The 27845-nt window shown below is 42.8% G+C and overlaps 1 protein-coding gene across 1 annotated transcript; it reads right to left on the reverse strand.

Moving 5' to 3' along the window:
- Positions 1-3370: 3370 nt before the first annotated feature.
- On the reverse strand, positions 3371-17332 carry LOC115180604 (interferon-related developmental regulator 1). Its single transcript, XM_029742826.1, has 11 exons — positions 17111-17332; positions 15373-15477; positions 15093-15174; positions 14715-14839; positions 9911-10068; positions 8375-8425; positions 7971-8149; positions 7641-7749; positions 5444-5578; positions 4978-5202; positions 3371-4344 (listed from the first exon to the last, which is right to left on the reverse strand). Exons 1-11 carry the CDS (start codon positions 17139-17141, stop codon positions 4249-4251), a joined length of 1296 nt encoding a protein of 431 aa, XP_029598686.1. The 5' UTR covers positions 17142-17332; the 3' UTR covers positions 3371-4248.
- Between the last annotated feature and the right edge of the window lie 10513 nt (positions 17333-27845).

The following is a 27845-nucleotide window of genomic DNA, read 5'->3' on the forward strand; positions in this document are numbered from 1 at the left end:
TAGTGACAACTGTTAAGTTTGGTGGAGGAGGATTAGTAGTCTGGGGCTGTTTTTCAAGGTTCAGGCTAGGCCCGTTAGTTCCAGTGAAGGGAAATCTTAACGCTACAGCACACAGTGACATTCTAGACGATTCTGCGCTTCCAACTTTGTGGCAACAGTTCGGGGAAGCCCTTTCCTGTTTCAGCATGACAATGCCCCCATACACAAAGCGAGGTCCATACAGAAATGGTTTGTCGAGATCGGTGTGGAAGAACTTGATTGGCCTGCACAGAGCTCTGACTTCAACCCCATCGAACATTGGAATGAATTGGAACGCCGACTGCGAGCCAGGCCTAATCGCCCAACATCAGAGCCTGACCTCACTAATGCTCGAGGCTGAATGGAAGCAAGTCCCCGCAGCAATGTTCCAACATCTAGTGGAAAGCCTTCCCAGAAGAGTGGAGGCTGTTATAGCAGCAAAGGGGGGACCAACTCTCTATTAAATCCCATGATTTTGGAATGAGATGTTCGACGAGCAGGTGTCCACATATTTTTGGTCATGTCGTGTAACTACTGTATGGTACCTATGTTAGCATGTTCACATCCATATCTATAAATAACTTGACTCACACAGTAGATTTTTATACTTAAGGTTGATTTGGACATGAAGCACAGAAATGCTTATATAGGTACCGTTCACTTGCATTGGTGCAATATGTCATTTTGCAATTTGGTTGAACTATCCCTTAAAGCTAGAATCCTTCGTTGCTACATCCAGTTTATACCCACTGATTCTTGAAAAATAAAACTTAAAACACCTGATGAGCTTAGTTCAAATGTCATACTGCATCAGAACCCAAAATATAAGCTTGTTTTACTCCAACATTTTTAAACAATGTAAAACACTGTACAGCCTCAAAACATGGTTAAAACTACATGTTGATATCATTAATGGTCAGTCACTGCATCCACACCGTCTGAATTTGAGAGTGGTTACATTTCCGGTAACACTTTATTTGGATAGTCGGTCTCTAGATGGGTTACAGACGATCAGTAACAGTTCAACTATCTACTAACCCCAACGATGGGCTATCCAAGTAAAACGTGGCCCATTTATCCAGGCCCATCCTCCAGCTTTGTACCAAAACAGGCAGGTGATCACTTATGGCTTTATTAAGGTCTCTATAAATGTTTTTTTTCTATATATATATATATATACTGCTCAAAAAAATAAAGGGAACACAAACAACACATCCTAGATCTGAATGAATGAAATAATCTTATTAAATACTTTTTTCTTTACATAGTTGAATGTGCTGACAACAAAATCACACAAAAATAATCAATGGAAATCCAATTTATCAACCCATGGAGGTCTGGATTTGGAGTGACACTCAAAATTAAAGTGGAAAACCACACTACAGGCTGATCCAACTTTGATGTAATGTCCTTAAAACAAGTCAAAATGAGGCTCAGTAGTGTGTGTGGCCTCCACGTGCCTGTATGACCTCCCTACAATGCCTGGGCATGCTCCTGATGAGGTGGCGGATGGTCTCCTGAGGGATCTCCTCCAAGACCTGGACTAAAGCATCCGCCAACTCCTGGACAGTCTGTGGTGCAACGTGGCGTTGGTGGATGGAGCGAGACATGATGTCCCAGATGTGCTCAATTGGATTCAGGTCTGGGGAATGGGGGGGCAAGTCCATAGCATCAATGCCTTCCTCTTGCAGGAACTGCTGACACACTCCAGCCACATGAGGTCTAGCATTGTCTTGCATTAGGAGGAACCCAGGGCCAACCGCACCAGCATATGGTCTCACAAGGGGTCTGAGGATGTCATCTCGGTACCTAATGGCAGTCAGGCTCCCTCTGGCGAGCACATGGAGGGCTGTGCGGCCCCCCAAAGAAATGCCACCCCACACCATGACTGACCCACCGCCAAACCGGTCATGCTGGAGGATGTTGCAGGCAGCAGAACATTCTCCACGGCATCTCCAGACTCTGTCACGTCTGTCACGTGCTCAGTGTGAACCTGCTTTCATCTGTGAAGAGCACAGGGCGCCAGTGGCGAATTTGCCAATCTTGGTGTTCTCGGGCAAATGCCAAACGTCCTGCACGGTGTTGGGCTGTAAGCACAACCCCCACCTGTGGACGTCGGGCCCTCTACCACCCTCATGGAGTCTGTTTCTGACCGTTTCAGCAGACACATGCACATTTGTGGCCTGCTGGAGGTCATTTTGCAGGGCTCTGGCAGTGCTTCTCCTGCTCCTCCTTGCACAAAGGCGAAGGTAGTGGTCCTGCTGCTGGGTTGTTGCCCTCCTACGGCCTCCTCCACATCTCCTGATGTACTGGCCTGTCTCCTGGTAGCGCCTCCATGCTCTGGACACTACGCTGACAGACACAGCAAACCTTCTTGCCACAGCTCCTTATTGATATGCCATCCTGGATGAGCTGCACTACCTGAGCCACTTGTGTGGGTTGTAGACTCCGTCTCATGCTACCACTAGAGCGAAAGCACCGCCAGCATTCAAAAGTGACCAAAATATCAGCCAGGAAGCATAGGAACTGAGAAGTGGTCTGTGGTCCCCACCTGCAGAACCACTCCTTTATTGGGGGTGTCTTGCTAATTGCCTATAATTTCCACCTGTTGTCTATTCCATTTACACAACAGCATGTGAAATTTATTGTCAGTGTTGCTTCCTAAGTGGACAGTTTGATTTCACAGAAGTGTGATTGACTTGGAGTTACATTGTGTTGTTTAAGTGTTCCCTTTATTCTTTTGAGCAGTATATATAAAATCGATAGGTGATGGCAGTGTTTGGGGTCCAAACTCCAGAGAAGCAGGAGCTCATGGACATTTGACTAGTTACTTAATCATGCATCGCTGCTGTGCTGCCGTGTTGCGTTAGTGCTCTATTGAAAGTCATACTTGTGGGAAGAACATCAAGTACTGTTACGCTGCATATCTTGTTCCCCAGTCTTTTCCCTCGCTCAGCTTACACAAGGACTAAAGTGTACACAAGCACATCTCTCTGGAGGACCCATTTTACAGCCATATGTACAGACTGCAAAATTCTCTGAAAAACATGTTCAGCTGTGTCGTTATGTCAACGTGACCGTTTCGTAGGCAACTAAAGCAGTTCCTCAAATGTGAAATCGGCTTCCAGGAAAAGCTGAGAGAATAGATTCAATTAGCCAGAAGTCCATTTGGTCGTCTGCTAATTGGTCTCTGCTATTCTACTCATTTTGTGTTGCAGAGAGAAAACCATTACATAATACGACACACCTCAGCTTAACGTGTCTTTTATCCTCTAACTGGTCTGCTTCAGGACTAGTCATAACAATGATTGACTGGGTGATATGTACTGAAGATCAAGAAACACACATTGAGACTAGTTCAGTTGGTATTTATTTGGGTTTCTCACAACCCCAATAGACATAAACTACACCGAGTGAACAAAACATTAACACACACCACCCCCCCCTCCTTACATGACACGTGAAAGCTATGCGCCCTTACTGGTGTCACTTGTTAAAGCCACTTCCAACTCAGTACAGATGAAGGGGACGAGATGGGTTAAAGAATGATTTTTAAGTCTGGAGACGTGGATTGTGTTATGTGTGCTATACAGAAGATAAACAGGCAAGAGATTTAAATGGCTTTGAACAGGGTATTGCAGTAGGTGCCAGGCGCACCGGTTTGTGTCAAGAACTACACCACCACAGGGTTTACAGTTCCCCCATGTGTATCAGGAATGGTCCACCACCCAAAGGACATCCAGCCAACGTGACACCACAGTGGAAAGCATTGGAGTCAACATGAACCAGCATCCATGTGGAACACTTGCCACCTTGTAGTCCATGCCTCAACGCATTGGAGGCTGTTCTGAGGGCAAGTGGGGGGGGTGACTAAATACTAGGAAGGTATCCTAATGTTTGGTATAATCTGTGTATAACAAAATACCAGACAAACCAGGGTTCAAGGGGGAGTCCACAGGAAATGTTAACCAATTAGTGCATTTTCAAATATTATAACTCAATGTTAATTGTACACAAACATTAAAACAGAGCAACAAAGTCTACATCTCACAACTCTTTATTCCCTACATAGACACTGGCAAGCCTATATGGGGAACAGAGCATCACTTGAGACATGATTATTCATATTTTACAAATACCAACCACTTGACAACTGGATAAATTAAGGATAGTAACAGTGATATTCAAGAAGGTTAAATTGATGGTTAATAAAAGAGCAGGTTGAACCCATTAAACCACATCAGACTCCCCGACGTCAACCCTCTTGTCTCTGAACTTGTTCCTGGCTTTTGTCCGTGCCTTGAATGCAGCTGCGTTGTAGAGATGCTGGAAAAGAAAACTGCAATGTTAACACAATAAGCTAGAGACAGGTTCTTTTTTTTTTGCGCTGGAAGTATATCCATCTGAATGTCATGCCAAACACATTGAAATGTAAAATGGGTAAATAATTAACCCAATGAGTCCAACCGCGACATGATTTGCACTTCGAGCCCCTTTTAAACATTGTGCGTTTCAGCTACTGACTGCTGGGTTGTACCATCGGATTCATCCATTTCTTCTGCATCCGTTGGTCTGTGTGATTAACGGAGGGGTGGGGTGAGCTAGAGCGGGGTTTGTGAGACAAGGGCAGATCCCGAAGGGGCTGGGTCTTTTTACAAAAACTTCTGTAGAGTCCAAATGGTTTGAGCTACAAAATTGCCATTTGTCAAAAAACCCATGAATGCAACCATTTTATGTCAACTTGTTTTGTGATGCACTTGTAGACCTGGTTGTCCTGAAAATAAAGTGGTAAAACACTTCATTGTGGGCTGGACATTAAAGTCAGAAAAGACTATTTTTGCTGGTGTCTCGAGACTGATCGGGTTAATTGAAAATACACGCGTGACCTTTTCAAAACGTTAGTAGAGTTAAATTAGCCATCAAAGAAAGAAAAGTATGCAGTCTAGTAAGGATACTTACCCTTTCGAAGCGGGAGATTTTCATGGACTTCAGTGTGGCCGCGTCAACCAGCACGGGGGGTCCCAGTTCAAACACATCGCGAATGAACTCATTAGCCTGTAGGTGGTAGTTCATGCCAGAGCCCACAAACTCCCTGAAGGCGTCGTAAGTCCTCTTCCTCACCCAGCTGTCGATGGTCATACGCTCGGTGCTGAAGCGGATTGTCTCAGTCTGAAAGTTTCTCTCCTAACACACACACACACACACCAACTGAGGCAAGGCTACACTGTTCTGGATTCTCACAAGACAACAAAATGGGTAAGCATTATTGATAACAAGGGTAGATTAGGTTGGCAATGGCAACCAGTTGCCGTCAGGCACACAAAATTCCCACCCTGAATCAGCAATGAGTCATCACTTGAAATTCAAGTTCTACTCCCCAGACAGTGCTCATCTACTATATAATCTGTATAATCTGCCCACTCACCTCCACAGCTTTGAGCACGTCCCTGAACACAGACCTCTGCTTCCTCTTGTCAGTCTTGGCACGGTGTTTGTTGCAGTCGGTGGCCAGAGAGTTGAGCTTGTCACACAGGGGCTCCCAGTCATCATACTCAAACTCCTGAGAAGGTCACAGAGCATGGGTCAGTCATCACACAAGTGTTTACAGATTAACATGCTATGCTGGCACTGCACTTCAGTAAAATTCTATTTTAATTCAGTACAGGATGTGCACAGCTATACAAATATCCAAAACAGACATTAGTATTCAAAATCTGGAGTATTCATTTGAGCAAAAACTACTTCTAGGTATATTTTAACTGAAAAGGCTTTATCTACATTAAAATATCCATGTGACATTGTTACATACAAGGATACCATGACAATTATACATTTTATACAACACATTTAAAACAGTTTATGAAGTGCCCCCATTAAAAGAAATACTGCAGCCTTCATGTAGCTTGTTGCCCAATCAAAGCAGCTCAATGTTTAGCATATGTAGAGATAATTCACTAATGCAAGACGAAATAAAGTTACAGATTTATAAAAGTGACCAAAATGAGAAGGAGTAGGCTACAACGAGCAACTAACAGGTAGGTCATTTCATCTGAATGGGTGTTGGGGAGAAATCGCAAAATGTTGTCTCAATTAACCTAGCAAGCTATTCAAGGCTACTCCAGCCAAAACAGGCTGAGGGATGGCTATATGGGGATAAATAACATTGTGGCTGCTACAAGTTAGGGACACTACAGCCAAGACTAGCTATCTCTGCCTCCGTCTGAACGCTCCTATCTAACCGGCACTGCCGCAGCAGTGCTCAGGACAACAACAAAAAAAAAAACACAATTTTATATTACAGACAACCAGTCAATAGTTAGGACACCTACTCATTCAAGGGCTTTTCTTTATTTGTACTATATTTTTACATTGTAGAATAATAGTGAAGACAAACTATGAAATGACATATGGAATCATGTAGTTAAAAAGAAGTGTTAAATCTAAATACATTTAATCTTTTAAGATTCTTCAAAGTAACCACCCTGACTTGACAGCTTTGCGCACACTTGGCATTCTCTCAACCAGCTTCATGGAAGCAGCCACCTGGAATGCATTTCAATTAACAGGTGTGCCTTGTTCAAAGTTAATTTGTGGAATTTCTTTCCTTAATGCATTTGAGCCAATCGGTTGTGTTGTGACAAGGTAGGGTTGGTATACAGAAGATAACCCTATTTGGTAAAAGACCAAGTCCATACTATGGCAAGAACCGCTCACATAAGCAAAGAGAAACGACAGACAATGTCAATAATGAGGAAAATTTGAAGAAGTTTGAAAGTTTCTTCAAGTGCAGTTGTATAAACCAGCAAGCACTATAAAACTGGCTCTCATGAGTACCGCCACAGGAAAGAAAAGACCCAGTTACCTCTGCTGCAAAGGATAAGTTCATTAGTTACCAGCCTCAGATTGCAGCCCAAATAAATGTATCAGAGTTCAAATGCCAGATACACCAACTGTTCAGAGGAGACTACATGAATGAGGCCTTCATGGTCAAATTTCTGCAAAGAAACCACTACTAAAGGACACCAATAAGAGGACACTTGCTTGGGTCAAGAAACACGAGCAATGGATATTAGACCGCCGGAAATCGGTCCATTGATCTGATGAGTCCAAATATGAGATTTTTGGTTCCAACTGCCGTGTCTTTGAGACAGAGTAGGTGAACGGATGATCTCCACTTGTGTGGTTCCCAAGAGAAGAATGGAGGAGGTGTGATGGTGCTTTGCTGGTGACACTTTCTGATTTATTTAGAACTCAAGGCACACTTAACCAGCATGGCTACCACATTCTGCAGCGATACACCATTCCATCTGCTTTGCACTTAGTGGGACAATCATTTGTTTTTCAACAGGACAATGACCCAACACACCTCCAGGCTGTAGTAAAAATAAAAAGAGCCCTAAATGAGCAGGTGGGTCCAAACTTTTGACTGGTACTGTACATTATTTAGAATGTCCGGATATCCAACAAATTGATGATACTCAACAAATAATGAAATCCCCCAGTACAATGAGATTGAAAATCCAATGAGAGATTTGAACAGAACTTTCTAAATGAAAATCAATGAATCTCCTGAAATTAAATGGAACTGAGCCACATAGACCAAAGAACAGGTGAGCACTTACAGGGTCCATGTCCCTAGCCAGCTCAAACAGCAGAGCGATGGTCTCTCCCGCTGCTATCCTCATGTTGACGTCATCATTCTCCAACAACCGGGGTAGTTTGGGCAGGTGCCTGAAAGACAAACATTTCAGTCAAAAACAAGTACTTTCAATTTAAGGCTTCCCATCACCATGAAATTTCCTTCATCTACACTGGTAAGACAACTGGACAGGTAAGGAGAGACACACGCATTCACTATATTGTTTTGATCAGATGCATCCAAAGACCTATAGGCTGAAATGGACTGAAAGTCGTGTCCCAGAGAGACTTAGAGGTTCGAGTTAAGTACATACTTGTGTGTGACTGCTTTGAGCTGGCTGCCTGTGCAGATTGTAAGCAGCAGGGCCCAGGAGAGGAGGGCGTTGGTGTGGAGCAGGGTGGTCTGGGGGTTGAGAGAGGGGCGACTCCCATCCTCCTTCACATAGGAACGCATGAACAAACTCTCAAAGCTCTCCATGGTGGCATACACATCCTGGAGACCCAGAAGGAAAAGAGGTTCATCATTTATGTTTAACCAGGGTGTGAGATTGGACTACAGCCATTTTCAGAGATGTCTTGGTTTCTGTACCTTGTTTAAAATGCTGAACAGAATACATTTTAGACAGAATGTCTTTTGTGCTGCTGAAGAATTTGGCAACGTAGTTCCACGTACAATCAAGCATTGAGTCACATTGGAACATCAAACACAGCCACATACCAGGATGTCATCTTCCGCCACCAGAGTGCACAGGCCCAAACTCGTTGCGCACTATAAAAGAAAAAGGCTTTCAGTACAACAATAAAGGCCACTTATAAACTCAGCAAAAAAAGAAAACGTCCCTTTTTCAGGACCCTGTCTTTGAAAGAATGTAAAAATCCAAAATAACTTCAGATATTCATTGTACAGGGTTTAAACACCGTTTCCCATGCTTGTTCAATGAACCATAAACAATTAACAGCTTACAGATGGTAGGCAATTAAGGTCACAGTTATGAAAACTTAGGACACTAAAGAGGCCTTTCAACTGACTAAAAAACACCAAAAGAAAGATGCCCAGGGTCCCTGCTTGTCTGCGTGAATGTGTTCTAGGCATGCTGCAAGGAGGCATGAGGAATGCAGATGTGGCCAGGGCAATAAATTGCAAAGTCCATACTGTGAGACACCTAAGATAGCGCTACAGGGAGACAGGACGGACAGCTGATCGTCCTTGCAGTGGCAGACCACGTGTAACACCTGCACAGGATCGGTACATCTAAACATCACACCTGCAGAACAGGTACAGGATAGCAACAACTGCCCGAGTTACACCAGGAAAGCACAATCCCTCCATCAATGCTCAGACTGTCCGCAATAGGCTGAGAGGCTGGAGTGAGGGCTTGTAGGCCTGTTGTAAGGCAGGTCCTCACCTGACATCACTGGCAACAATGGCGCCTATGGGCACAAACCCACCGTCGCTGGACCAGACAGGACCGGCAAAAAGTGATCTTCACTGACGAGTCGCAGTTGTCTCACCAGGGGTGATGGTTGGATTCGCGTTTATGGTCGAAGGAATGAGAAAAAGAGGCCTGTACTCTGGAGCAGGATCGATTTGGAGGGTCCGTCATGGTCTGGGGCGGTGTGCCACAGCATCATCGGGCTGAGCTTGTTGTCATTGCAGGAAATCTCAACGCTGTGCATTACAGGGAAGACATCCTCCTCCCTCATCCTGACATGACCCTCCAGCATGACAATGCCACCAGCCATACTGCTCATTCTGTGCATGATTTCCTGCAAGACAGGAATGTCAGTGTTCTGCCATGGCCAGCGAAGAGCCCGGATCTCAATCCCATTTAGCATGTCTGGGACCTGTTGGATCGAAGGGTGAGGGCCCTTCCCCCCAGAAATGTCCGGGAACTTGCAGGTGCCTTGGTGGAAGAGTGGGGTAACATCTCACAGCAAGAACTGCCAAATCTGGTGTAGTCCATGAGGAGGAGATGCACTGCAGTACTTAATGCAGCCGGTGGCCACACCAGATACTGACTTACTTTTGATTTTGACCCCCCCCTTTGTTCAGGGACACATTATTCCATTTCTGTTAGTCACATGTCTGTGGAACTTGTTCAGTTTGTCTCAGTTGTTGAACCGTATGTTCATACAAATATTTACACATGTTAAGTTTGCTGAAAATAAACAGTTGACAGCGAGAGGACATTTCTTTTTTTGCTGAGTTTAGCAAACCAAACATTTTAATGACAGGGTCCAGGCAGATACTCACAGCTTGTCTGGCTTGGATGTTGGCTGCGCCATCCAACAGAATGTTCTTGAAGATGGGTTTGAGGGTCTTGAACACCTCTTCGCTCTCAATGCCTGAGCCCAGCTGAATACACAGCAGACAGGCCAGGGAGGCTGCTGCACACTGCTCCTGTCCTTTACCTGAGAGGGGGATTTGATTTATTAGAATCCCCATTAGCGACAGCTAATCTTACAGAGGTCTGACATAAAAAAAAAAAACACATTACAGACAAGACTTTACATGCATTTAAAAACAGTATGTGCGCATCTATCAGTTACACATACATGTCAGTGCATACAACAATTAGGTCACATAGGGAAGAGGCATTGTATTTGTTTTTTGAAACTAGGTTTGCTGTTCACTTGCACTATATAAGATGGAAGGTTCCATGCACTCATGGCTCTAGATAATACTGTACGTTTCCATGAATTTGTTCTGTACCTGGGAACTGTGAAAAGACCCTTGGTGGCGTAAGTGTGTGTTTAAGTTGACTCTGCAAATAATTGGGAATTTCCAACACATGAATGTTTCTTATAAAAACTAGTGACGCAGTCAGTCTTTCCTCAACTCGTAGCCAAGAGAGACTGGCATGCGGTGTCCCTAAACCGGGACATTTGTTGCTCAATATGCGATAATGTGACTAGAATGACATTGTAAACAGCCAACTTTCCAGGACGTAGACATGTCTTATGGGCAGAAAGCTTAAATAATTGTTAATCAAACTGCTATGTCCAATTTACAGTAGCTATTAGAGCAAAATAATACCATGCTATTGTTTGAGGATAGTGTGCAACAACAAAACACGCATCACAGCAACTGGTTTGATACATTCAGTATTCTTGCTCCAGTTTGTCATTATGAGGGTCCCAGAGAAAAATATAGCATCGTTTTGTTTGATAAAATCAATTTTGGGTTCTACAGTTTGACCCCACAATAAAACTAGAGCCTCCAGGAATTGCTTTGGAGTGTGGTGTCAAAATAAGTTTTGACCATGACAGTTTACAAGCTAAGGTAACACCAAGTCATTTTGTCGTCTCAACTTGTTCAACAGCCACACCATTTATAACCAGATTCCGCTGAGGTCTAGAACTTAGGGAATGATTTGTACCAAATACAATGCTCAGTATTAGAGAACGTCAGGACCAGTTTATTAAATGGCCACGTATTCCAAAACAGACTGCAACACTTTGTTAACCTCTAGGGTAGGGGGCAGTATTTTCACATCCAGATAAAAAACGTACCCGATTTAATCTGGTTATTACTACTGCCCAGAAACTAGAATATGCATATAATTGTTTGATTTGGATAGAAAACACCCTAAACTTTCTAAAAATGTTTGAATGGTGTCTGAGTATAACAGAACTCATATGGCAGGCCAATACCTGAGAAGATTCTGTACAGGAAGTGCCCTCTGACCATTTCTTGGCCTTCTATAGCCTCTATCGAAAACAGAGGATCTCTGCTGTAACGTGACACTTTCTAAGGCTCCCATAGGCTCTCAGAAGGCCCCAGAACTTAGAATGATGACTTTGCAGCCCCTGGCTGAAAAACAGTAGTGCATTTGGATAGTGGTCGATCTGAGAACAATGAGACAGGTGTGCGCGTGCACGTTTAGAGTCCATTTTACATTCAGTCTTTAACCTCTATGGGCTAGCGTCCCACCTACTCAACAGCCAGTGGAATCCCGTGGCGCATTATTCAAATACCTTAGAAATGCTATTACTTCAATTTCTCAAACATATGACTATTTTACAGCATTTTAAAGACAAGACTCTCGTTAATCTAACCACACTGTCCGATTTCAAAAAGGCTTTACAACGAAAGCAAAACATTAGATTATGTCAGAGTACCCAGCCAGAAATAATCAGACACCCATTTTTCAAGCTAGCATATAATGTCACATAAACCCAAACAGCTAAATGCACCACTAACCTTTGATGATCTTCATCAGATGACAATCTTAGGACATTATGTTATACAATACATGCATGTTTTGTTCAATCAAGTTCATATTTATATCAAAAAGCAGCTTTTTACATTAGCATGTGACTAGCATGTGACTAGCATTCCCACTGAACACTTCCGGTGAATTTACTAAATTACTCACGATAAACGTTCACAAAAAACAAATTATTTTAAGAATTATAGATACAGAACTCCTTTATGCACTCGCTATGTCCGATTTTAAAATAGCTTTTCGGTGAAAGCACATTTTGCAATATTCTAAGTAGATAGCCCAGCCATCACAGGCTAGCTATTTTGACACAAACCAAGTGTGGTACTCACCAAACTCCGATTTACTATTAGAAAAGTTTGATTACCTTTGGTGTTCTTCGTCAGAATGCACTCCCAGGACTTCTACTTCAATAACAAATGTTGGTTTGGTCCCAAATAATCCATAGTTATATCCAAATAGCGGCGTTTTGTTCGTGCGTTCAAGACACTATCCGAGGGGTAAATAAGGGTCACGCGCCCGACACGTTTCGTGACAAAACAATTCTAAATATTCCATTACCGTACTTCGAAGCATGTCAACCGCTGTTTAAAATAAATTTTTATGCCATTTTTCTTGTAAAAAAGCGATAATATTCCGACCGGGAGTGGTGGTTTTCGTTCAAAGAGAGAGAAAGTAAACATGGAGTCGACTCGGGCACGCGCCCCCCGTCCCATTGTCCTCAGATCGACCACTATCAAAATGCGCTAATGTTTCTCAGCCATGGGCTGCAAAGCCACGATTCAGCTTTCTGGCGCCTTCTGAGAGCCTATGGGAGCGTTAGAAAATGTCACGTCATGCCAGAGATCCCCTGTTTTTGTTAGAGATGATCAAGAAGGCCATGAAATGGTCAGAGAGCGCTTCCTGTTTGGAATCTTCTCAGGTTTTGGCCTGCCAAATGAGTTCTGTTATACTCACAGACACCATTCAAACAGTTTTAGAAACTTTAGGGTGTTTTCTATCTAAATCAAATTATATGCATATTCTAGTTACTGGGCAGGAGTAGTAACCAGATTTAAATCGGGTACGTTTTTTTATCCGGCCGTGCAAATACTGCCCCCTAGCCCCAACAGGTTAAACGAAAAAGAAGTCTCCCGGTCGGAATATTATCGCTATTTTACGAGAAAAATGGCATAAAAAATTCTTTTAAACAGCGTTTGACATGCTTCGAAGTACGGTAATGGAATATTTTGACATTTGTCACGATACGCGTCCGCGCGTCACCGTTCGGATTGTGTCTTGAACGCAAGAACAAAACAGAGGATATTTGAACATAACTATGGATTATTTTGAACCAAAACAACATTTGTGGATGAAGTAGAAGTCCTGGGAGTGCATTCTGACGAAGAACAGCAAAGGTAATCCAATTTTTCTTATAGTAATTCTGAGTTTAGTGAACGCCAAACTTGGTGGGTGTCAAATTAGCTAGCCCGTGATGGCGAGCCATCTACTCAGAATATTGCAAAATGTGCTTTTGCCGAAAAGCTATTTTAAAATCGGACACCGCGATTGCATAAAGGACTTCTGTATCTATAATTCTTAAAATAATTTATGTTTTTTGTGAACGTTTATTGTGAGTAATTTAGTAAATTCACCGGAAGTTTTCGGTATGTTTGCTAGTTCTGAACGTCACATGCTAATGTAAAAAGCTGGTTTTGATATAAATATGAACTTGATTGAACAAAACATGCATGTATTGTATAACATAATGTCCTAGGAGTGTCATCTGATGAAGATCAAAGGTTAGTGCTGCATTTAGCTGTGGTTTTGGTTTTTGTGACATTATATGCTAGCTTGAAAAATGGGTGTCTGATTATTTCTGGCTGGGTACTCTGACAATCTACTGTTTTGCTTTCGTTGTAAAGCCTTTTTGAAATCGGACAATGTGGTTAGATTAACAAGAGTCTTGTCTTTAAAATGGTGTAAAATAGTCATATGTTTGAGAAATTGAAGTAATAGCATTTCTAAGGTATTTGAATATCACGCCACTCGAATCCACTGGCTGTTGACTAGGTGGGACGATTTCGTCCCACATACCCTAGAGAGGTTAAGGGTTTCAGTGACTTCATTTGCTGTGGTTGTTGATGCATATATGGTTGAGTCAGCACACATGGACACATGCTTTGTTTAATGCCAGGTCATTGGTAAAAATAGAAAAGAGTAGCGGGCCTAGAGAGCTGCCCTGCGGTACACCACACTTTGTTTGACATTAGAGAAGCTTCCATTAAAAAAAAACCTTAGAGTCCAATTAGATAGATCTGAATCCACAATACGGCAGAGGATGAAAAGCCATAACAAAATTCTCAACAGGTTATGGTCAATAATATCAAAGGCTGCACTGAAATCTAACAATACAGCTCCCACAATCATCTTCTTAATTTCTTTCAACCAATAAGTAAATTGTGTCAGTGCAGTACATGTTGAGTTCCCTTCTCTAAAAGTCTGTTAATTTGTTTACAGAGAAGTAGCATTGTATTTGATTTAAAAAAACATTTGCTAAGCGCTGGCAGCCTGCCAATAGGTCTACTTTACCACTCTTGGGTAGCGGAATGACTAGCTTCCATCCAGACCTGTGGACAAAGACTTTACTCTAGGCTCAGATTAAAGATATGATAGATAGGAATACCTATAGTCAGCTACCATCCTCAGTAACTTTGAGGGGTTATAGTAACTACTGGACCAGAACTAAAGATTCAAACACTCAATACAACGTGGGTCTATATTGGTATTCGGTGAATATGAAGCATGAATTGGTGGAAGAGTGAAAGCCTGTAGTAGTGGTAGTAGCTTAACCTTTCTTGAGACAGCGCTCAATGCTGTCAGTGATGGTCATCCTCCTGTCTGAAATGAACTCGTACAGGATCCTAGTTGCCATGGCAGCCTTCAGCCCATCCAGGGCTCCCTGTCTGGTCTTGGCACTGTCAACGAGGTAGGAGAACAGTAAAGATTTAGGCCTAGTGTCTGCAGTAGCTTATGTAACAGCTACACAATTCAATTATCAGCAGCAATCTGTGAATGGAAAGAATGACGTCTTGTTGCATCGTGTCCATTATATAGCATCTCAGGTTTCGTCGACCCAGTTCTAGGCCTCTGGTTCCATGTCATCTGAAAGTGATACAGCTAACAGAGAAATAGCAGGTAGATCCGTTTTCCACAGTGGTTTAGACTTGCCTCTTATCCACAGTGCTGTCAATGAAAACCTTCAGCTTGTACTGTAAATCCTCCTGGGCCGTCTCCTCACCTGCCTCCCCTCCTACACATATGAAGAGGAATACAATACACCCTGAGAAATACAGACTTGTACTATGCTACAGATTGTATTCTTTGAACCATTTAAGATAAAAGCACAACATAAAAGGGCTGTACGGCATTTATAACAGGTCAAAAGTTAACTTGCCCTTTGTTACTTTATGACTGGGACACACAAGCATGTGTAGATATAATCACATACCTTCCTCTGCCACACTCATGGCATCACTGAAGCTGCTGCAGTGGCTGAGGGTCTCGATGGAGGCATCCTCATCGCTGAAAGGCTGCACAGCTCCATGCTGCCCCCCTGAAACGATGACATGTCCCAAACCCCCCCCCGCCAAAAAAAATCATACATTAAGTCATGGTACATTGTGTGCATTTTACTGCGGGGGTTTAACTAGTACACTTCCATGCAATCACAACGCAGAACTTTATATGCAATACCTTCACAGAACAAAAGCCAGATAGCTACTCTTATGGGCTATGCAATTGATATTCTCTCCCCTCAAAGTCAAGGGCTCCTTAGTCTTGTGCTGAATGTGCAAAGAGCACAGCTCCTTGGGTGGGTAGCTGGCCAGGCAGTGACAATCTAAACCCAGCTGGTGCAGCTTATTATGATAAGACTGTTCCCATCTGAGAGGGAGGGCCACACTGTCTGCTCTGCAGTGTGTAAACGTGACCATGTTCACGTGGCAATCCATTGCTTCCTTTTCAGACCATAGCACTGAACAAACTTCTGAAAAAGAGGCAGACACCACCCAAATAGCTAGTCGACTAACACGATCCCACTTTATTGCATAGCATGTGCCAGCTATGTAGCTAGCTTGCTGTAATGTGAATAACTAGTCATCTAGCTAGCTAGTCCAGCGAGTGTTATATAACCATGAGGGGATTCGATTAATCTGTCCCGGCGAAGCATGTTTTACACCGGGTGAAAGTTGATAGCGTTCATTTCGGAACCGGGCTCCCTCCCGGGCGCGAGCCAGGTTCCCCGTTCAAAGTCAAGGGCGAAGTTAAGTAATTAACGTTAAGCACGTGCAGTAATCAGTAGGAATCTGTGTTCCCACATTCAAACGTGATTGCTTTTGATAACGTAATATCTGCCTTCCCAGTGAAAACTTGTTGAATGTAAACGTATTTTATGGAAAAGCATGTTTCCGGACGATGCACCATGCTGCCTTGTTCAAAGCATGAGATGGGCGCTCCCCCTCATCGTTTTTCACCGTTGACGTCACGGCAGGCAAGTCCGTTAAGAACAAATTCTTATTTTCAATGACGGCCAGGAACAGTGGGTTAATAACTGCCTTGTTCAGGGGCAGAACGACATATTTTTACCTTGTCAGCTCGGGGATTCGATCTTGCAACCTTTCGGTTACTAGTCCAACGCTCACTATGCTACCTGCCGCCCTGCGGCTCAGCATAATCGAATCATCCCATGATTTGACCTGATCGACTGTCGATCTCACTCAAATGTTGTGGCGTCCTTCAAACTAAACTTCGTGTCCTCAAACAACCTATCCTTTTACAGGAAGCCAAAGAGAACTCGCCAAAAACTAACAAATATGAGCAACACTGGTCAACTGACGTTAGTTGCTAGGTAACAAATTCGTTTCAAAAGTCAGTCTAAAAATAATACACTGTAATCGCGGTATCGGGGGTCGTTTCTATAATCCCAATACTCATACAATAATGTCGGCAAACAGTATGTTGAAGTTAATTAAAATTGTTTAGAGAAAGCGAGAGTTCTTTGTCTGGAAGCTCTGATTTCAACGACAAACATGGATAATGATGTCACACTGTTTTGTAGTTCTGTTAGACATTACCAGTCGTTGATCTCAAAACGCTGTAAGAATGCACAGAACTACAATTCCTACAACGCATACAACTCAAACCACGAGAGTAGGCCAAAACAACCCGGTCTGTAGCGACTTACTTACCCCTGGAACTCCTCTTCTTGGACCTTGGCATTTTCGTGCAGATAAGTATGAAAATATGAGCAAAAATCAGCCGATACACGACCAGTTTTTATTAAACTGTCTCATATATTGACAATCTTCCCGTGGCACGGTAGAGAAAAAGGAATTAAAAGCGATCCTGGAGAAAGACTGTTGGCGAAGACGATACATTTTCCCTCAAAAAAAAACTAGGGTTGCGTTAACGTGGCGAGGTTCTAAGTATTTATACGATCGACGTCACATGATCAAATATGGGTTTACCCCTGCACCACCGACCAATCATGTTGTATAAGCGTATGACGCGATGTGATTGGCATCTCTTTGCTGTCTGGGGTCATGTTTTCTGTAGTCATGTTCTTTGATAGCCACACGAGGGTGCTGCTACCCTGTCCACAAAATCCCTGCTGTATCGGTCGTTGCTCTTTAGATTTCTTTGGATGTCCAACTCTGATGTCACCCTATAGAAGTTGAAAATTGCTTAAGGTTAGGGTTACTAAGGTTAGGTACGGGTTAAGTTTAGGGTAGGGATGTCCCAAGGATCCTGGATTGCACTAACCCTGATGTAAAAAGCACTATCCCTGGCCTAAAATCCTCAGTGGTGAGGTCTTCTGACTGGGTGGACAATAATGTACATAAAGCAGTGGAGGTTGCTGAGGGGAGGATGGCTCATAATAACATCTGGAACGGAGCCAATGGAATGGTATTTGATACCATTCCACTTATTAACACTCCAGGCAATACCACGAGCCCATCCTCCAAAATTAAGGTGCCACCAACCTCCTATGGTCATCTGCTCATAGATCTCAGGTTTCTTCACCAGCATGTCTTTGCCCATGCAGCTGGGGTCTCAATCCCCAGGAGGGGAGTGAGCATCTTCCTGTGGACTTTGGAGGCTGCGCCAGTGCCTGATTGCCAGTAGAGGCAGTGGCCACGCGGGAGTCCAGCAGGCTCTTCATCATCACATCAATTTCTGTTGTCAGGTCCTTTGTGCGGGTCTCTGGAGATGCCCTGGATGCAATGCAGGCGGCTGTGACCTCGGAGCTCAAACCTGAAGGTCCAGCACCCTTCTTCTTCCCGTTCACGACAATCCCCAAGAAGCCCAAACACCATCTTGTTGATGTTATCGGCAGGGCACTCTAGGGGCAGGGGAAGTCCAGACCAGCCTCTCTCTCCTCAATGGCCTTATCAGCCTTCTGTAGCATTGAGTCAAGGTTGATGCTATAGCTATCCATGTCTAATGGTTTTATGAAAGACAATCGGCGATGGCGCGCGTTTATACATTTTGGAGCGTGCGTCATAATGGAACCCCAAATTACATCATATTACTTTTTGACCACATTGTCTGCTGTTTGTGTGTTTAATATTGTTTATTTTTTTGCAATCTGGAGTGCAGGATGTTTAAACTAAACATTTGCTATCAAAGAATCAGTGCTGAAACCCTCTATAGCGGGTCACTGCCAAGCATAATGAAATAAAATAATCAGAATTTCAGAATGTGGGGGTCCCCCACGTCCCCTGTGAAAGTTGTGCCCCTGTGCTAAACTGTGCAGAAACCATATGAAAAGGGTTGGTGACCATAAAATACCTATATTCATATTCTATCGATCGTTAGGCTTGTGTAAAACAGGTTGATTGCACTTACCAGCCAGTTGTCTTCTTCACCGTGGATCTCTGACTGCATCACTGGTTGAAGATAAGTAGTACTTCAATCGCCCACAACCCACGCTCCATACACTAGAGCAGGGGCGCTACTTTGGTTTTAGAAGTGTGTGTGGGGGGGGGGGGGGGGCATAACCTGTCAGGGGGACCTCCCCCAGAATGTTTTTGGGCATCTAAAGCAAATTTCCTGCATTTTTACACAATCCAATATGCCTTCTCCATTTAGAACAAAGAGCAAGCAACAATGCCCACAGTCATCAAGCTAGGTAAGAGATCATTATTAAATATGTTTAAGTGATTAATAAGACTGAACTGGATCTAAGGTAATTCAATAATAGATATTGTGTTGCACCTTTAACCAAATGCCTAACAAATGAGCAACTCTTGAAAAAAATACAAAGACTTTTGATTGGCTTTATTATTAAGACATCCTCTATATGACATTTTTGCCAGAACGACCAGCCAGCCCGAGCCGCCTGCACGCCCGACCCCCACCAGTGTAGTCAATGACTAAACTTTCCCAAGACAGTCACACACCTGATTAGCAGATGTTATTGTGGGTGTAGCGAAATGCTTGTGCTTCTAGCTCCGACAGTGCAGTAATATCTAACAAGTAATATCTACCAAATTACACAACATATACCCAATACACGCAAATATAAGTAGGAATGAATTTAGACTACATACAGTTGAAGTCGGAAGTTTAAATACACCATAGCCAAATACATTTAAACTCAGTTTTTCACAATTCCTGACATTTAATCCCAGTAAAAAAATCCCTGGTTTAGGTCGGTTAGTATCACCACTTTATTTTAAGAATGTGAAATGTCAGAATAATAGTAGAGAGAATGATTTATTTCAGCTTATATTTCTTTCACCACATTCCCAGTGGGTCATAAGTTTACATACACTCAATTAGTATTTGGTAGCATTGCCTTTAAATTGTTTAACTTGGGTCAAACATTTTGGGTAGCCTTCCACAAGCTTCCCACAATAAGTTGGGTGTATTTTGGCCCATTCCTCCTGACAGAGCTGGTGTAACTGAGTCAGGTTTGTAGGCCTCCTTGCTCGCACACGCTTTTTCAGTTTTGCCCAAAAAATGTCTATAGGATTGAGGTCAGGGCTTTGTGATGGCCACTCCAATACCTTGACTTTGTTGTCCTTAAGCCATTTTGCCACAACTTTGGAAGTAGGCTTGGGGTCATTGTCCACTTGGAAGACCCATTTGCAACCAAGCTTTAACTTCCTGACTGATGTCTTGAGATGTTGCTTCAATATATCCACATAATTTTCCTCCCTCATGATGCCATCTACTTTGTGAAGTGTACCAGTCCCTCCTGCAGCAAAGCACTCCCACAACATGCTGCTGCCACCCCTGTGCTTCACGGTTGGGATGGTGTTCTTCGGCTTGCAAGCCTCCCCCTTTTTCCTCCAAACATAACAATGGTCATTATGGCCAAACAGTTCTATTTTTGTTTCATCAGACCAGAGGACATTTCTCCAAAAAGTACGATCTTTGTCCCCATGTGCAGTTGCAAACCGTAGTTTGGCTTTTTTATTGGGGTTTTGGAGCAGTGGCTTCTTCCTTGCTGAGCGGCCTTTCAGGTTATTTCGATATAGGACTCATTTTACTGTGGATATAGATACTTTTGTACCTGTTTCCTCCAGCATCTTCACAAGGTCCTTTGCTGTTGTTCTGGGATTGATTTGCACTTTTCGCACCAAAGTAAGTTAATCTCTAGGAGACAGAACGCGTCTCCTTCCTGAGTGGTATGACGGATGCGTGGTCCCATGGTGTTTATACTTGCATACTGTTGTTTGTACAGTTAAAAGTGATACCTTCAGGCATTTGGAAATTGCTCCCAAGGATGAACCAGACTTGTGGAAGTCTACAATTTTTTTATGAGGTCTTGGCTGATTTCTTTTGATTTTCCCATGATGTCAAGCAAAGAGGCACTGAGTTTGAAGGTAGGCCTTGAAATACATCCACAGGTACTCCTCCAATTGACTCAAATGAAATAAATTAGCCTATCAGAAGCTTCTAAAGGCATGACATCATTTTCTGGAATTTTCCAAGCTGTTTAAAGGCAGTCAACTTAGTGTATGTAAACTTCTGACCCACTGGAATTGGGATACAGTGAATTATAAGTGAAATAATCTGTCTGTAAACAATTGTTGGAAAAATGTGTTGTGTCATGCACAAAGTAGATGTCCTATCTGACTTGCCAAAACTATAGTTTGTTAACAAGAAATTTGTGGAGTGATTGAAAAACGAGTTTTACTGACTCCACCTAAGTGTATGTAAACTTCCGACTTCAACTGTACTTATGGACGAGCGATGTCAGAGCGGAACAGACTAAGATACAGTAGAATAGTATAGAAAACAGTATATACATATGAGATGAGTAATGCAAGATATGTAAACATTATTAAGTGACTAAGATACGGTAGAATAGTATAAAATACAATATATACATATGAGATGATTAATGCCAGAAATGTTAACATTATTGAAGTGACTAGTGTTCCATTCCTTAAAGTGGCCAGTGATTTCAAGTCTACGTCTATAGGGCAGCAGCCTCTAATGTGCTAGTGATGGCTGTTTAACAGACTGATGGCCTCGAGATAGAAGCTGTTTTTCAGTCTCTCTGTCCCAGCTTTGATGCACCTATACTGACCTTGCCTTCTGGATGTTAGCGGGTTGAACAGGCAGTGGCTCGGGTGGTTGATGTCCTTGATGATCTTTTTGGCCTTCCTGTGACATCAGGTGCTGTAGGTGTCCTGGAGGGTGGGTAGTTTTCCCGTGGTAATGCATTGGGCATTAAGCTAGGTAAGAATCTGTAGACACGCTGAGATAAAAGAACATACTCTTTGCCAGAATTCAGTCAGCCTTCACAAGACCATAATATATGCAAATATGTCCCCTTTTGTGTTTTACAACTCCACCAGAGGAAGGACATTTCTGAGTAATTCAGTTTCACTGGCATATATAGCATGTTCTACGGATGGCCTTAAATTGCAGTAATTTATGTCTGAGATTATATGAACAGGACTCGGCATTTAAACATATCTGTATCCATTCATCATCATCAATAGCTTCTACCAGGTCTTCCACACATTTTTGTTGTGTAGCTTTAAGCTTAATCTTCTGTCCTGTAGCTACTGTAGATCTACCCATCAATTCCAGATGGAACTATGTATCATTTACTGATATTTTTAATATAGGCCTACTACACAATTCTCCTGAGCTCCGTAGATTGGCTGTCTGACCCTGCTGGGACCCCTGTCACCATCTAATTCTGCTAAGACATGAGCATAGTGTTGTGTACTGACTACACTAGAGGGCTGCATTCCCGCTGGATGCCTGCGGGACCTACGGGTCCCAACAGAGATCATTGCGCATGGTCACATTTTTCATGCTGCGGCGGGAGTAGGAGGTCAGATATTTTTGTTGTCCCACAGATTATTTGGAAACGGTCCTCTTTCTGCTTTGTATGCGTTAGCCTACCTATTGTATTTAAAGCACATATTTTTCACATTATTCACACACTCAGAATTTGCTGCTTCGTCTTCAGTAGCCTACCTCTCCTAGTTGATCGTGAGAGTTCAAGTGCGCCTAGTTGGGTTGCACATTTTGGGGAATATTCAGAGGTGGAAACTTTCCGTGGGAATTAACAGGAATATATGGGAATTAACGGGAATATATGGGAATTAATGGAAATATATGCAAATTAATATTAATACCATTTAAATGTAGATGTGTTTTTGCATTGGATATATTTACCATATCATATGGAGACAGAAACATAAACCTTTTACCTTATCATAAGTAGACATAATTGCAAATGATTAAATCCTTCCAATAGAAAAAAATATTGTTTACGAATTGAAATGTAATTAAATGAGTTGACTCTTCACATGGGATGATTTCACTGAACAACAAAAGAAATGGAATATTGAATGATCCCCAATGATCCATCGCATCTTATATTTTAAACATACATCTGTAAAATGATAGTCTAGAAACTAAAGCTTTGGTTGTCTTCCTCTCAGGCTTCCATGTCTTCTCCATGGACCTCCTCAATGTCCACCTCTAGAACATCAGACTCTGAGGCCTCATCTTCACTGTCACTTTCCAACCTTGTTGAGGATGGCTCGTTGTCAGGCTCAAAAAGCCTCAAATTTTTCCGGATGGCCACCAATTTTTCAACCCTTCTATTGGTCAGCCTGTTGCGTGCTTTGGTGTGTGTGTTCCCAAACAAGGACCAGTTGCGCTCTGAGGCGGCTGATGTTGGTGGGATTTGGAGGATGATGGAGGCAACAGGGGAAAGAGCCTCAGATCCACAAAGTCCCTTCCACCAGGTGGCTGATGAGATATGTTGGCTCGATTGCCATATTGCACCTCCATCCCAAAGCCCTTGCTTGGAAGTGTACTTCACCAGACTGCCAAGAACCTTGCCCTCATCCAGGCCAAGGTGGCAGAACCTTGCCCTCATCCAGGCCAAGGTGGCGAGACACGGTAGTGATGATGATGTTGATCTCTGCACCAGACAAAATGCTCTTGCCAGCATACTTGGGGTCCAACATGTACGCTGCGGTGTGTATGGGCTTCAGGCAGAAGTCTTCACGCTTTTTGATGTATTTCAGAACTGCGGTGTCCTCTGCTTGTAGCAACAGTGAAGTGGGCAGTATGGATTTCTTCTCTTACACCTGCAAGCAGAGTCTGAACATCAGACAGGATGGGATTGTCTCCCTCAATCTGTGCAATGGCTACTGCTATAGGTTTCAGGAGTTTCAGGCTGCTTACCACTCTCTCCCAAAATACATCATCCAGGAGGATCCTCTTGATGGGGCTGTCCATAACAGCAGACTGTGATATGGCCATTTCTTGGAGAGACCCCTTCCCCTTCAGGAGACAGTCAAACATGATGACAACACCACCCCAACGGGTGTTGCTGGGCAGCTTCAATATGGTGCTTTTATTCTTCTCACTTTGCTTGGTGAGGTAGATTGCTGCTATAACTTGATGACTCTTCACATACCTAACCATTTCCCTGGCTGTCTTGTAGAGGGTATCCATTGTTTTCAGTGCCATGATGTCCTTGAGGAGCAGCTTCAATGCATGAGCAGCACAGCCAATTGGTGTGATGTGAGGGTAGGACTCCTCCACTTTAGGCCAAGCAGCCTTCATGTTCGCAGCATTGTCTGTCACCAGTGCAAATACCTTCTGTTGTCCAAGGTCATTGATGACTGCCTTCAGCTCATCTGAAATGGAGAGACCAGTGTGTCTGTTGTCCCTTCTGTCTGTGCTCTTGTAGAATGCTGGTTGAGGGGTGGAGATGATGTAGGTAATTATTCCTTACCCACAAACATTTGACCACCAATCAGAGATGATTGCAATACAGGCTGCTTTCTCTGATTTGCTTGACCTTCACTTTTTATTTTTAACTAGGCAAGTCAGTTAAGAACAAATTCTTATTTACAATGACGGCCTAGGAACAGTGCCTTGTTCAGGGTCAGAACAACAGATTTTTGCCTTGTCAGTTCAGGGATTCGATCTAGCAACCTTTCGGTTACTGGCCCAACACTCTAACCACTAGGCTACCTGCCGCCCCAGAACTCTGCATCCAGCAAATGAGTAGATAAAGTATGTCTGGTTGGATGGGTGTATGCTGGGTGAAGAACATTCAGAAATCTCTTCCAATACACATTGCCTGTGAGCATCAGAGGTGAACCAGTTGCATACACAGCTCGAGCAAGACATTCATCAGCATTTCTCTGACTTCGTTCCACCATTGAGTCAAAAAAACTTCTGATTCCAGGAGGACCATGAGCTGGCTATGGATAAGCTGTCTGATGCATCATTTTCCCCTTGAATAGAAGTAAGAGGGACTTTTGTCAGAGGTTGCTTGTTGTGAGCGCTGAGCGAACTTTATGCACATGGCCAGATGATTCTGCATCTTTGTTGCATTCTTCACATATGATTTGCCACAGTATTTGCAAATGTACACAGTGTCACGATTCTCTAAAGCTGAACCCAGAAGCAGACCAGGACAAGGTGAGTAAAATGAAGGTGAGTATTTATTTACAGTCTCGAGGTGAAAATAGAATAATCCAAAAGACGGAGCGGCAGCGGAGGTGAGTTGATGAGAGTGAATAGGCAGATCCAATGATGTCACTGAAACCACCGACGGCCAGGCAAGGGAGTTGAATGTTCCGGGAGGATGACTGTAAACAGGGGTGAGTAACCGGCAAAAAGTACAGAACAACAAAACTAACTCTGGTAACATGAGGCTGATACGCTGACACAACATACTGTTCATTGCTAATGATCCAGCAGGGAATGGATGTCAGGTCAGGGCTTATGAAGAGAAGAGGTGATGATCAGGACCAGGTGTGCAGATGGCTGATGAGATGCAGGTGCGGGTAATCAAGAGTTCTCCCGCCTAGCTTCGTCACCTGGCAACCAGACAGGGTGCGTTCAGGAACCTCAGGAAACAGACTCCAAAACAAAAAGAAGTCAGCTCAGGCAGAAAACAGACTCAGGAAGCGGGATTCCTGACACACAGCTTTTCCTTCTACATTAGCTGCAGTGAAATGTCTCCACATATCAGATAGTGCCCGTGGCATTTTCCTGTAAAGATGAGGAAAAAATGAGAAAAAAACAAATGCAATTCCATGTACAGATAAATAGTTAAGCCATTAGATTAAACATTCCTTTGTAAGATAAATGGTTTTAAATGAAACATGTATGGAAACAGGTGAATTAACACTTTTCAGTTAGCAGGCTCAAGCAAGCTAAAACCCACATGGTAGCAAAAACTAACTAGCAGAAATTGTTAACAAGTTAGAAATGATTTATGCACACTTTGCCCTAGGGTACTATTTACTAGTAAACAAAAAATCATGTATGTCCTATAAAATATATTCACCCCACCCAGTATTGTAATCATAACTTACCAGAAAGCATGTAGTCCTTGGCTCAGACATTGTAGTAGTGTGGGCTATAGCGTCTCATGATTGTGCAAGATCTTGAGAATCAGCTGTACATGTGATGGAAGAGTGCACTGCACATGTGATGGAAGAATGCACTATGCATGCAGAGGGTTGCAATTCCATTGAATTGGGGATAGTTTAACCAAAATATGCCACAAGACCTATAGTTGCCTTATGTGTATCCCACAAAAAAAGGATCACTGTTATAAACTAACTTTTTTGATGATTTAAGCACAATTCCCTAAATTCCACGGCTTAACTTCCCGACCCTTTGCAGCCCTTGTGCCTAGTATTGTCACGTCCTGACCAGTATAAGGGTTATTTGTTATTGTAGTTTGGTCAGGACGTGGCAGAGGGTATTTGTTTTATGTGGTTCGGGGTGGTGGTTTATTTAGTAGGGCGTTTGATTTATTATTTCCGGGTTTTTGGGTAATGTTCTATGTTTGTATTTCTATGTGGTCTCTGGTCTTTTGTATTTCTATGTCTGGTTTATTGGGGTTGGACTCTCAATTGGAGGCAGGTGTTTTCTCGTTGCCTCTGGTTGGGAGTCCTATATATGGATATGTGTTTGGTTTAGTGTTTGTGGGAGATTGTTTCTTGTTTTGCCTGTGTGAGCATGACAAGACTGTTTTGTTGTTCGTGCGTTTTTCCGTGTTGTTATTTTGGTGTTCTCTTTAGTTAAAATAAATACAAGATGAGCATCCACATTCCTGCTGCGTTTTGGTCCTCTATTCTAGACGACAACCATTACAAGTATATGTAGTCTCATTGAAATAGAGTAGGCTGCCTACATGGGCGGAGAATCAAGTGGCAGTAAACTTGAATATGAAATTAACGTAAATATGTTTAGACTGCAGTTTACTACAGAGTCTGTAAATAAATATTGTTAATGGAAAGAATTGGAGGGAGCTCAACCAACGTGAGTCGAAGTGCAATCCAAAAATATAATCATCATTGAAAAGGAAAAAGACACAACTCGCACATAGGTTAGGTTACTATGGTGAGCGAGCGTTGCCCCTTTTCATTTTCAATAAATATTGATTACCCATTAATTTGTCTCTGCCTGCAAGTCATCCTCCCAAAAGGTAGGCTATATCCTATAGGCCTATGCCAGTGTCGCTGTCATCATTCTTGCTGCTTCCAGTTCAGTAGCCATACCTGCGAGATCAGTGCGAGTGTGATCTCAAAATAGAGTAGGCTATAGCCTATGCATGGGTGGAGAAGCACAGTCAGTTATCTTTCCAAGGAAATGTACTTCCATAATAGGCCTATGATTAGGCTATGATTAGGCTACAACAGAATGAGTCACAACAAAACATGTTATAACCATGTGTGTGGTAGGCTAGCCAACGGTATTTGTCACAGGGGAAGACTCCAGATAATGAGGCATATTTCCAGGAGAACATACTATTGCTTGCCTCTGACATCATTTCCTGTGTTTTGATTGATTGTGTGTTGTTGAGTTGGGGCTAGAAGACAAATAGTAGTGTGATTCAATATCATGTGTGCCTGCTAAAACTAACGCAGGGGATTTCCTTAGGGGATAGAATATAATATTATCGTTGCCCATTTTGAAGGTGGCTAACTGAATTGCTCTATCCACTCAGACTTTTATCAGTCATAGACTATACCTGCACTATAGTCACAACCTTTACCCACTACACCAAGCAGGTTGATATGGCCTGTACAGAAAGGGAACAGACTGGCGAGCAGTTAAAGTATGTATTCTTTTTGGAAGGGGATACATTTGATAGACATTAGGAATATTCCAAACCCCACCAGATTGTACAATTGTGTCCTAATATCTGAATAACTATCAATTTAGAAGAATAGATCGAATAGAGGTATCATTGCTTTGTTTTTCTAAATAATCTGACTAACTGTTATCACTGGGTTGACGTGTCACTATTTGGAGTTTCTCACATTGTAGTTAAAAAACTCTGTCATTCCAACAGACCAATTTGGTTTCAATTTCGACCACATTAAAACACTGCTCTGATGTTTACGGAAGACAGGTTATAAATAACCACTGGGAGTCAGTCCGACATACAGCAGGCAGAAT

This window comes from Salmo trutta, chromosome 40, assembly GCF_901001165.1.
Source record: "Salmo trutta chromosome 40, fSalTru1.1, whole genome shotgun sequence".
Taxonomy (NCBI): domain Eukaryota; kingdom Metazoa; phylum Chordata; class Actinopteri; order Salmoniformes; family Salmonidae; genus Salmo; species Salmo trutta.